Source organism: Brachycentrus maculatus, unplaced genomic scaffold (genome assembly GCF_059751285.1).
Source record: "Brachycentrus maculatus isolate JH-2025_06_01 unplaced genomic scaffold, ASM5975128v1 h1tg000269l, whole genome shotgun sequence".
Lineage (NCBI taxonomy): Eukaryota > Metazoa > Arthropoda > Insecta > Trichoptera > Brachycentridae > Brachycentrus > Brachycentrus maculatus.
Genome location: NW_028281020.1, coordinates 519,388 through 532,870, shown reverse-complemented (window position 1 = coordinate 532,870; position 13,483 = coordinate 519,388). Strand labels below are relative to the sequence as shown.

General features: G+C 28.4%; 1 protein-coding gene across 1 annotated transcript in view; it reads left to right on the top strand.

Annotated features, from left to right (window-relative positions):
- The first annotated feature begins 561 nt into the window (after positions 1 to 561).
- The window catches only part of LOC148305552 (uncharacterized), a 74,153-nt gene continuing 61,231 nt past the window's right edge, over positions 562 to 13,483 (top strand). Inside the window, exons 1-2 of the mRNA XM_088266532.1 lie at positions 562 to 702; positions 799 to 1,118. Of these exons, the coding sequence (XP_088122658.1) occupies positions 593 to 702; positions 799 to 1,118 (430 nt within the window). The 5' untranslated portion in view covers positions 562 to 592. The remainder of the gene's footprint in view (positions 703 to 798; positions 1,119 to 13,483) is intronic.

Here is a 13,483-nt window from a genome sequence, read left to right as displayed (position 1 = left end):
CGAATTTTTGAAAGGGTGTATCTGTATTTGTCACTGAATCTTATTCCCACCCTACATAGGCATCTACATTAAATTGAAGTAATGTCAATTTGATCATTTATAAAGTAAAGGCAAGTCACGTGTTTAGGTACAAATTCAGAAAAATGTGACATTTTTAAACTGTTTGAAATAATTATAAAATTTAAATTAAAAAGAGGGACATTTAAAAAAATCAGTACACTTTTTCAAAACAATTTGTTATTTGGAATATCAAAATAATGATTAAAATTAAATCGTTTACCAAAAAAAAATCACATGCTTATTTTATGTTTCAAAATCGAATTACTTTCTTTTTCTTCTATTTAATGGTTAATTTCATGTAACCATACATAAGTAATAAATAAATTAATAATATATATTGTTTTCTTTACTTACCGTCTCTATCGTAATTTCAAAAGCATAACGGTACTCACTTTCAAGTACTAATAACTCATTGACGTCTGCGACACGGTATCGAAAAAACCAAGCCCCAAAGACTTTTTCATAGAAAAGGCTTAAAAACAAACCAAAGCTTTCCTATATTAATTGCCAAGTGTGATATATATTGCGAACTATGGATACGTTTTATTCATTGCTGTGCGTCATGGGAGTTTCGCGTGTCGTAGCTGGTTACGTGGATTTGGTAACCAGATTACCAGTCGAGATTGCTTCCATCATATTCAGGTATCTATTATAATATTTTAATTTTAAATTTATCTGTTAAATATGTAACCTTATTTGCTTCTGTATATTAATTGTATTTCTTCTTCATTGTTGCAGAAATCTCGATGACAAGTCTCTATTCGCTGCTTCTAAAGTGGATCCCGTCTGGGCTGACGTCATCAAGGGAGACAAAGTCTTGAGGACCACACTGCGCAGGTACAAGCGTGCCAGCAAACTGAGTGACCCTCTCAACCTACGCAGATTCCGCAAGGCTGGAAAACCACCAAAGAAAGACGCAAAGAGTAGCGAATGTCGATTCGGTTTCACTACTGGAAACACGTTCAACTTCACCGAGAAGTGTGACTCCACTAGACGACCCCTGAAACGGTCCAGATTAGATCATGAAGCAACAAATAGCCTTAAAAAACTAAAAATGAGTAAGTTTTAATATTACAATAAATTTTTATTCATGTTTTACCCATACATAAAAATATATAAATATTTCAAATTGTATATTCTCTTAGTTTTATTATAAGACCTTTATTTTGAAATTCGTTTGCCCTTTAAATTTTATTTTCAAACTCTTTTAATAGAATCCATAAAATTTTAATTGAAAAAAATTACTTAGTAAATACCACTATTTCTTAAAATCCACTGTTTTAAAAATGCCTAGGTTTTGTGACCACAAAGTGACTGCCGAATCAATTATTGAAATAACCTTGAATTGAAATTATAAAAGTTTATTTGTATGAAATATCTCAATCACTTCGTAATTTAAATCTATATAAAAGTTTTCCATATTCCACATAAGGAGACATCTTATATTGTATATTCGATACAGGATGTTTATGCTGAATTATTATCAAACTCAAATCTTATCTACCAAGGAAGTAGGAACGTGTGTATTAGATACGTGTATATACACACACGAATTTATATCATTTATTTTTATGTTAATATTTTTAATTTCGATAGTCATTTCAGTTAAACTGCAAAACTTTTCCGATAAGTTTTTTTAATTGAAAACCAAAAATCAGTTACTTCACAATATACCAGTTTATATCTGTATTTGCATATGTGTAAAATCGATTTAAATTACAATTTTTTCAAATAGTGCGATCGTTATGAAAAATAATCTAAAGGAAAATGTATATTTTTAATTAAAAAATAAACCCACCATTGCATTTTACAATAGTATGAGTAAAGTTAACGAGAAAATTATATTTTTATTAAAATTGATTATTTTATTTTTATTTTTATTTTATTTGATTTATTCGGGAATTGTACATCTTACATATATAAAATTAATATAAAACAATAGTTACATTAACAATAATAAACATTACATTACATTAACAAAAAATAGGTACGTTAAAAAAAATTAAAAATTATATTTTTATTAAAATTGATTATTGTATAGTTATACCCAAAAAATATATTGAATTTTTCTCTATAGAAAGTGTTTACAATTTAATCAAGAGCGAAGCCGTTTTTCAATGCAAAAGACATAAGATTGTGTACAAATAGTACTTACTGATGGAAGAGCCCGGGATGACAGAAAATATTCTCCCTCCCCATGAAAGTTTCTTGCGGATTTCACTTTCCATGCCAAAAGTAAATGAAACTTGGCAACCAGTTGCCAGGGAGTTGATTTATCTAAAATTCGTTTCACTCTTCATCTCGAATAACGGACAAACAAACACTAGTCGAAAAAAAAACTTAATATTAGTAAGTGATCAGAAAATCAAAAGTCAGGATTTATGATGGGTAAAATCATCCCCATAGAGCTTTTGTGCACTACACGGAATTTTACCGTCCGGCAGTCCGGTTTTTTAAAAATAAAAGCGACAACTACAGTTAAGCATGATCGAATTAACGCGCACCGTGATCACGCACGTGCATTCTGCATCATTTTCAAACACTGTGTGTCAAAACCGGTGTTTGAAAATGATGTGGAAAGCATCGAAACACGTGTCACAGTAAATTTTAAGAAATAGTAGTATTAACTAAGTAAAACTTTAGTTAAAAATGGATATATTTTACCACAAAGTAATTGCCGAATCAATTAATGAAAATATAAATAATTTCCTAAAATATTCGTTTTACATTCCTAAATTTTCTTAGAAATCAAAAGTTAATATTTTAAATTATAAACGTTACTTACCTCTCCTACGTTACTTTCTGTTTACGTTTTAAAATAATTTAACGATAAAAAATAAAGATATTACTTTTAAAAAGAAAAAAAAAAGAAAAAAAATAAAAAATAAAAAATAAAATATTTATATATATATATATATATATATATATATATATATATATATATATATATATATATATATATATATATATATATATATATATATATATATATATATATATATATATATATATATATATATATATATACATATTAATTGGTTATTTGATTACCATATTTATTTTAATTAAAAACTCTTTCAATTAAATTCTCGAATTGAAATAACAAAAGATCGTTTATCTGTATGAAAGATCTCAATCTCTCTGCCATTTCAATATTCTTAAAAAGTTTTCCATATTCCACATAAAGAGGCATCTTATATATTCAATACCCAATATTAATGCCAAATTATTATCAAACTCGGATCTTAGCTACCAGGAAAGTAGGAACGTATGAAAGCGCTTTCGTGAATTTTTAAAAGTTTGTTTACCGAGGTCACAGTATATAGCATACAGTACCATAGCCGATAAAATAACGTGAAAAGTTAACTTCTTGAACTGTATGTTACCCGTGTACTAATATATGTTGTTCCATTGCAAACATACATTAGAATTTTCATTGAGAGCATGCTCAGGAAATAAGATTTATGAGGTCAGTAAAAATATAAGTTTTACTTCATTCGAAATATTTTTTTCCTTTTTTTTAATTCTTGTCATTTATATGAAACAGCTATCTCAATTATGTTCTGATAACTTCTTTTTTTTTTTCATCGCCTGTTTTTGCACATTTATACACAATTGTTTGAATTTCCTCATCACAATCAAAGCAAATCAAAAACTTTATTAGGTTATAAAATATATTACCAGTTAATATGTTTTTTTTTTGTTAATAGAGTTCATTGAATTGTTTAAAGCAACGGTAAATTTGTTTATTAGAAAATTATTTTTATTATTTGCTAAAACTTATTTTTATAGAATATTCAATGTTCTGGTTATAATCCAATACGTAATTCACCCTCTAACCGCAATAGCACGAGCTATTTAGAGTAAACAAAGCGTCATTCAAATGAGAGTAGGCTTCTATCACAATGTATGTATGTAAATGATTATTGATCAGTATTGGAGCTCGCTGCACTATCCATTAGAAGGAAGTACCTCGTGAGAGCATAAACCGTGAAACAACTGTGAACTATATAGAATTCACACAATACACACAACCTAACTGAAGTGCTTTGAAGCTTTAAAGTAGGGAAGCGCTGTGATACTTATAATTGTACTTTTATTCCTGAATAAAATGAAATTTCTATGTGTTTCAGTAAAAGTGGATTATAAATAAAGATGAACAAATGTATGATAATTAATAAAAATATCACATAATTTGAAGTGTTTTTTCACATCTAAAAGTACATGTCGCTCACTCCTTTCAACAACGTCATATATCAAACAACTTGTTTTCTTAGGAGATCGTTTTTAAAGTTTAAAAATATAATAAAATGTATCAAAAATAAATTTCAAGCCACTTAATGAACTTTTTACTGTGCATCAGATCTTTTTAGGAAAAACCTGAATGTTTTTTCTCCTTTTGAAAAATATTTAGTATATTTAAGAAAATAATTGAAGAATACCTTTTCTTCAAAATGCAAAAACAACACTTTCTGCCCTGTAGCGGGTAAATATGAAGTTAAAAATATGCCGCTTTCGATGGGATATAGTACATTTTCTGAGCATTCCGAAAACATGCACGACTGAAAATTGACGATTTTTGAAATATGACATATATAATTTGTTTAAAGGAGTGAGCAATGTGTCAACAACATATTTCAAATTCCTTGCAGAGGTCTTATACAATGCGGCACTATTTATCTGAGTGTAATATAGGATAAAGCTGATCACGTTACGATCTTTCTCTTGGTTCGACCTTTCTGAAATTAATTCCACTTACCGGCATCACTTTCAATATACATATATACTCACACATAAACTTTTGTGAAGGTATCCTTTTAATTTTTAAAATATATCATATATTATAGGTGTCTTGACGAAGCATTTTTCGTTTTTTTTAATTTGAAAAAGGTGGAAGTGTGAGTGTTACAGGTCTAAGTTCTGGCATTTAGATTAATTATGTGATAACTCTATACACTTGTTTAACGATCACCATTCAGTCCATTATTTAGCATCAATTTTTTTAAATGTTTTATTTTGCACTGTAAGATTACTTTAATAAGTGAATTTCAAATAAATAAAGCTTTCTCTAATTTGACGTACAAATGTGCAATTCATTCATTTTTTTTTAATATTCAACTATTGAAATCAAAAGTTTTATTAATCGAAACGTAATCTCACTCTCTTTACCACAAATCATTTTTTTCCATATTTTTATTAAGTGGTTCTAACCTAACCTAACCATTGCTTAACTTTTTTAAACAACAGTTCCCCACTTCCTTTTACATATAGCTGTTATGTCTGACAATCTGTATCCTTAATTTACGTTAACTGTGAGCCATAAAATTAAATCCTTTATTTTTTATAATCTTAAGCGCAGGACTAATAATCATACCTTCAAATATTAAAACTGTCATATTTATGATCGAGTTATAATCAAAATGTAACATTTGATACGAATAATGAAAAAATAAAAATAAAATGCATTTAAAGTATAATACTACATATTTAAATATAACATAATATATTGATAATAATAAATATTATTTTTCTTCAACGTGTCCTATTAAACTTTTTATCAATGTTGTTTTTTTTTCTGAAAGATAACTTTATTGAAAATGGATTTTCGTGGTAGTGTGATGTTTTTCACTATTATTCTTATTTAATCCTAAACAACATTCGAGGACAGGCTCAGCCGATAAATCTTCCTACAGCATCTTGCTTTGTGTTATTCTGCCAACGCCAAAATGTGCCCACTTTCTTGTTTTTTTTGCTCTCGCAAAACGTAGTATGCAGCTTCGTTGTTTTTATTATATCCTGAAGGCTAGACGTGGCGCAGTATCTTCGCGTTTCCTATATTTTATAACTACAAAGATACACAAATGTTCTTGAGATAATATTTTATTTATTATTTTGGCATTCACTTTGTGGTAATACATGATGATATCATAAAAGAAAAACACATGTTTTTTTACCATTTGAGTTTATTTTATTATAACGGACCTTACATAGAAATTAAAGTATTTCTACTTAATAAAAAACCTAAAGGAGTTATTCTTCATATATTTTATTTTACATCTCATTAAAGATAATTATAATCCAGGATTCGGACCTCACATACCAATAAACTGCTCAATAAAAAACTTATTTTCATCTCACCATAGATGTCTCTAGTGAAATTCTAGTGAATTCAAACACTTTGTTTCCAATTTGAACAATATATTTAGAAGTACCAAGAATTTGAGTAGTGTGGTTGTCAATTATGGGTGGAATTGGTGAATGTTACACGTGTGTAAAGTGATCACTTAGGACTAATCACCTATGACGGTTGTAAGCCCCGTAAATGCCCAGACATCTTCATCAATATTGAGATGTCAAAAAATAATATAAAAATACTTTTTGATGTCTTACATAGATAATGAAGTCTTATGGAAATATGAAATTTTGTGCTTTTACAAGGCTTACATTCTGTCATTAGATGGTTTAAGTAATATCTTTTACATTTACTATTCTACCCATGATTGACTACCACATAAAAAAAATCAAGGAATAACCCGCAAAACGTCTTTTTTAGATGCTTGTCTGCAGGTAGGGTAGTAAGAATAAGGAAGTTAAATGTGAAAAATACAAAACAAACACCCAGACTAATTGAAAATAAATCTTTCTTGAATTCTTTTGCAATTGATGGGAATCGAACCCGCGACGCCAGCTTCGCAGTCGAGCGTCGACCCAACTACGCCACGGCACCTGTCCATAAATGTAAAAAAAATTGCTGTCTTATCTTTCAACACATTTATACCCTGCGGATTATTTCGTTTATTCAAATCATAGGAACACAGCATGTTGTAAAGTCTAATGCCTTATTTCTTACGTTATAGACTCAACGTGAATGTTTTACATTATCACGAGAATGCCTTTTCTGCTTGCACACCTACTCGTAAAGCGCAGTCCATTTTTCTGAGAGACTATTTGGGATTCCGAGCAGGCGTTACTAGTTCCTCTGTTGAAGCTAGCTTTGGGAGACTTCAACTTCCCTCTATAGATAAAGACTGTCATTTTCTATGTGAACTAGTCTATATACGAGTACTTTCAGTGGGCTTAGCATAGTTAATGTCAAAGTTAGTAATACCACTTAGTTTTAAGACATGATTCTACCAGCAACAAGTTATAAGGTAACTTTTTTCCAAAGACTTGAAATAAACTTTTTGAAGTGAAAATTCTAAAGTGAAGATTTGATAATGGTGTATTGGATAAGAGTTGAACGTGCAATTTTAAGGACGCGTCACGTTTATCATGCACGTTTTGTTACATGATAGAGAAGAAATATGTAACGCAAGAGAACAACCATATATATTCCGACACCATGGGAATGAAACAAAAGAGAGATGAAATAAGATAGTGTCGAGATGGCTCGCGTTGTTGATGTATACGTACATGTCAGACGCTACGTATGAACAGGTGAGGTACCACGCATTGCGTTTTATTTATTTATCGATGTTGAGATGTCAAAAAAATCTTAAATCGATAAAATATATTTTCTGCCTCCATAGTTTATTAGCTATCGAGATTACCTACCATGATGGAGATCGCCGATGTGATTCTCAAGAGATCAAAATTATTTTGTTTTAAGTGTTTTTTCAAACTAATATTTATTTAATATCATCCGAGACTGGTTGGTACCTGAAGCGCAAGACTTATTGTCCCGTCTTCGTGGAATTAACGATCAACGTAATACTGCATCAACAAGATGTAGTACTATATTCAATATTTAGAGCGAAAGGGGATTAGAACAAGAATAAGGGAATATAGAAAAAATATTCACATGTTTTCTCAACGTTTCATTTGACTTAATTTATCTTTTAAAAATTTTAATTGTATAATTTGATTTAATTGTTATTTTCTAAAACTCTTATGAAATCATACGCACCGCTAAATTTTTGTTAAAATGACGTGGGACTTTATGTTTTTTTTTTATAAAAAAAATTGGGAACATCCACACATAAAATTTTTATTATGTACAATCCGTTAAAAAAATACTTTCCACCTTTTTGTAAATATAGAACTATTTTAAATACTTTTTTTTAAGGCCAGTTGAATAAGAACAACCCATTTAATAGTTTTTACACAACAATTATGAATCTGCCTCTATTTTTCAAAAAAAAATTATTTTTTATTACACTAGAAACATAAACATAGAAGTTGCTTCCATAACATTGACGATCACCTTAACATTAAGTTTATCTTATGCTGTGCCCTAAGCACCACGATTTAGAAGTAAAAGAAAATATGGAACGAATTGTATTTTTATGGTGAACCTAACGCCATCTGAGTTAACTTGATTAGGTTAAAATCGTTAAAAACAATAAAAAATATTTTAAAAAATGACTCCACCGACAAGACACATGAAGTGGCTTGGTGGGTCTCTGCAAAAAAAAAGTTCTTAAAATGTATAAATTGTGATTTAAATAAATGTATACAAATAAAAAAAAATAAAAAAAAGTACTAACACAGATAAATGTCTAATAAGAGGCGCTAACATCGCATGATCATTCAACGTTACCTCCTGTTATTAGACCTACATATGTATTGGAAGTGAGTAAAATTCGATCATTCAGAAAATTCGCATTAAAAGTGTCACTCGAATGATCTGTTCAATAATCATAAATCTTATTGTCGATGATAGACAAGTCATCCAACAAATTGCAGGTCCATGAGAATTTTTTTAAATAAAACCTTACTTTCCTCTCAAAAATAATCTCTTTAACAATTTTTTGAGCTTTTCAGTTTGAAATCAAGTGTTTTATTTATTAAAAACTCCATTATGTTTCATAAACCAGCACTCAAAATAATTTAACAAAAAAATAACGTTTAATTATAAACAAACAAAGTTTGATTTAAATTAATTTCTTTGAATTGAGTGTTTGAAGATTTGATCATTGACTATTTTAGTTTTTTATATGTACCAATATTGATGATCGCTTATGCAGTTGTGTCAATTACAATAATAAAATAAAATAATTTTCTTTAAATAATTATATACAATAAAAACATTTTTTGTTATATTCCACATGTTCCCCGTTGCCTTCTATGGAAACATCAAGTCATCAATCTTTACATTTCTCGCTTAGCACAAAATCAATGATTCACTCCCCCTCACTTATCTTTCCGTATTTTTTACCCCCTCCTACAAAATCTCCCCTACTTATGATGCAGATAAATGGTAGAATTGAATGCAGTGGCATCCGTTTGATTATCTCTTGATCTGTTCAAACTGGAACGATCGAATGTCGAACTTTGTCTATGGTATGTATATAACATAAAGAGGTTTACTCTGCTTCAAAATACATTTTCTTAATTTCAAATCATGAAACTAAATTGCCGATTTATTGATGGCTGTCTTTATCAAAAAGGTTATATTGATCTTACTGTAATAAATAATTTTTGTCGATAGATTTCTTATTTTATTTTTAATTTGAAAATTAATTATAATCAAAGTAATTATTATGTTAGATCATTTGAGCAGCTCCATCTTAGTCAAATATTATTTCAAAACATACTGGTTTGTTAAAATGTGTGAATCTGTAATTCCCAATATTTCCTTTTTATTAATTATATGTAATTGCCAAAAATTTTACGTGTCTTTGTACAATACAATTTATAATTTTTCATTTAGTATTTTGTCAATTGAACTTAAATTATATAATAAATATCAACATATAGTTTCGTAAAAAGTCGTAAGAAATCTTGTCATTTTAGTATCAGTATAAAAATCCCTTGGATAGTAGGATCTACCGATTTTAATATAAAATCAATCAGCAATAAAATCTTTCTCTGAAACTCCATCTTAACATATATTATAAATTTAGCCCAAACAAGTATGGAAAGTAAAATATAATATTTCTAAAAGCCGCCAACAGTTTGCTGCACGCCACCTTAAAAAACTATCACAAAAATATTGATGTGTAATTTAATTTTCGCGCATAAATCAATAGCGTCTGGACTCTGTAGCAGCCTGAAGGCACACTTCAGATCTGCACACGCCATCTGTCTCGAGAGTTTTTCCACCCTCACCCTCTTATCAAGCCACCCTCTCCTGTCCCCCTCCGCCACAACCCTCCACACCACCATATCGTCCCCGCTTAGCTCACCCCAATACCTCCTGCCAACCCATACCTACCCTCGCACTTCAAATTACAGCAAACTGTGTTGGTTAAAAAAAACTCTTTTTTTCAAATAGTTCAAACGTTATTTTGACACAGTGTCAGAAATTCGTGCGGATGGAATTTTAATATCATACAATGACTCGTTTTATTTTTTAACCTTTTCGAAATGTTTGAAAATAATATATGAATATTTTGTCAGTACAAATATATTAAGTACGTTCCATAACAATGACGTAGCTTATATTTTACAAACTTTTTTCTGTTTTTTCAGCTCTCTGTCACAATTCGTTTCCAGCAAAATGGAAAAGAAAAAAAAATCTGTTTCATTGTCTTTCCAGGTAAGATTATATTTATTTTTATAATAACATACGTACGCGTACATAGAAACCAATAATATTTTTTTCTTTAAACGTAAATTTTGATTCGGGAAATTCAATTATGTTATCTTTTGAAACATTCAGCAAGATGTTCACATTATCGAAATAGTTATTCATTTGTTCAGCAAGAGTATTCTACAACAGTTGGAGAACAATTACCCAGTCAATGTTCATATTATGTTTTAATAAATGAACTTAAATATTTTATATGATTAATTTATATTATTTCTCATTGGATTTGTGTGATCGTTAAATTTAATAATTGATACTTATATTTTATTTTGTAAATATTTTACGATTTACAAAATATGTAAGTATTGCAGTTACATGTTTTCAGTATTTAAATTAATGTTTTATAGTTGCTTGTTTAAAATACAATACTTCAATGATAATTACACCTACCATATTAAGGTATATTAGCCTAATAACAGCATATTTCACCATACATACTTGCAAATGAAAACACTTGTATTCTGACACGGATACTAATGTACGATTTATGTTCAAATAAAATATGAATCCATTTATTTTGAATTCAAATCATCAATTCAAATTGTTACTTATATTATTTTTCAAAGATTTATAAAGCAAAAATAACAACAAAAAATAATTTTGACCATTTAAACTCCACACAAAAACACTATAAAAAATTAACATTTTTGCACGATTTCAATTTTCAAATTCATTATTTCGCCTCTGAGGATGTATTTAAAGCTGAATTTAAAATTATGAAAAGCAGAACCGTGAATAATTTATTGAAATTAATTAAAAATTTCAATTTCTCGCTTATAAAGTTCCAAAATTTTAATGGTTAAGCTAGCCTTTGATGTATTCCGTATTCTAATTTTGTATTTGATGAATATTTATCGCAAAAGTGAATTGATTTTAAAATATTCGAGTTTGGAAGTCAATCAAATTTCGAATTTACTTGGGGAATTATTTTATCATTTGCATTTTAAAAAAAGAAATGTGATTTCACTGCTTTGCTCGAATTTATAATCCCAATATCTTACCAATATAACTTTTTTTTATTTTTAATATTCTGATCGATTATTTGCAGATTAATGGAAATTGAGTTGATATACTATAACGTTTACTGTGTTTATTTTTCACTAGAGCTTTGGAAACAATATCCTTGGTTCTCTATATATACTCACCCAAAGAAAGTTGAAGATCCATTGTAGTTTCTCTCTAATATCTTTAGAATTCTGTCTAAAAATAATACATGTATAAGAACATTAAGACACTGATTTGAAAAAAAACACCTTCTCATCAATACGTCCCAACACCAAAGTTTTTTAAGAGGTTTAGCTTTACTTTATTATTTGGTTATGACTGATATTTTATTATTAATTCATAAGCACTTTAAATTAGTTATTGCAGCTCCTAGATTTTATTTTTTTCTTCGTTTGAAAATATGTTTTTACTTAAAATTCACTGGATTTATCGATATACTCGTACATTGAATTCGTACATAAAAATTAGTAACCAATTTAACGATACATGGATAAAAATATTTAAAAAATCTAATAATCCATTACTTTATTTGATTTTTTTTATTTGATTATTTAAAGCTTATCATAACATTAAATAAGCAAGAATTTGGTACAAATTGCATATTTCTAGCTCTTTATATATTTGACAATAGTACATCAAACAGTTAAGCTTTTCAGAAAAAATAAGAATTTTTCAAATTCACACACCGAATTTGCTTGACTATAAGATGATAAGACATCAATTAACCTTAGTCACACTGACAAAAATAAGTTCATAATAATAAATTTAATAAGATGTGTCAAGTCTTACATAGTACATATATTTTTAAAAAAAAATTAGCATATAATTGGTTGCATGCATTTTTTGCTACTTGCTATTTATAGAAGCTGATTCGGTACCAAAATACGAATATTCATTACATATTGGATGTTTTTGATATGTTGAGAAAAATTCTTAAAAATAAATTAACCATTTAATACCATTTTAATCCCATTTAATTTAATTTAATAGCATTTAATACCATAAATTAACCATTTTTTAATACAAAAATAACATCTCGGCTATAGAAGTTTTAATTGAACATTTATTTACGTGAGTTTTTTAAAGGTTAAAATTAAATAAAGTCTTTTTTCAAACATAAATTTTAATGTTAAAATATTTTAAACTGATTTTTGTAGAGAATGTTAATTTTAAAATCAGAAAATGAAACAAATACGAAGAGAATACCAGAGCGAATTGCGGACTAATTGCCAATTGCGATCTTTTTCAGTAAGCCACAAAAAATACAGTGAATAAACTGAATTACTTTTTACAACTATACAAATTTTTTGAAAGGGTGAATGTGACCTGACTGGGACTGCCCCTGTAAAGGCCATTTTTTATTGTACTTACCATACTTGAATGATTTTTTTAAATTAATGTTATATCATTATTTTATGAAATTTGATGTGATCCCTTACTTATAATTTTTTTAAACCCTTATCCACACCCAACGGTGCAAAGAGCAGTATATCGTTTAGAGGCAGTGTTATCTTGATCGTTGAATACATGAAGAAAACGTGATCAACCTTGCGTTTCTGGTACCAGTCCAGGGTGAAATAAAATAAACATTTGAATTTAAATGTAACTTTGTTTTAAAATCACTATAAATATTTTATTATAACTTCATTATAATGTCTACCGGTTTCGAAGCTAACCGCTTCTTTATCAAGACTGATTGATCATTATATAATTAAAGTGATTTTAAAACAAAGTTACATTTTAATTATAAAATTGAAAATCACAAAGTAATTGCTTCAAATATAAATTATAAATAAATTTTAAACTAAAAAATAACTAACATTTATTTTAACCTTCTTGGGAATCAAACCCGGGGTTTCCAGTATGGTAGCCAGCGCTCTAACCACT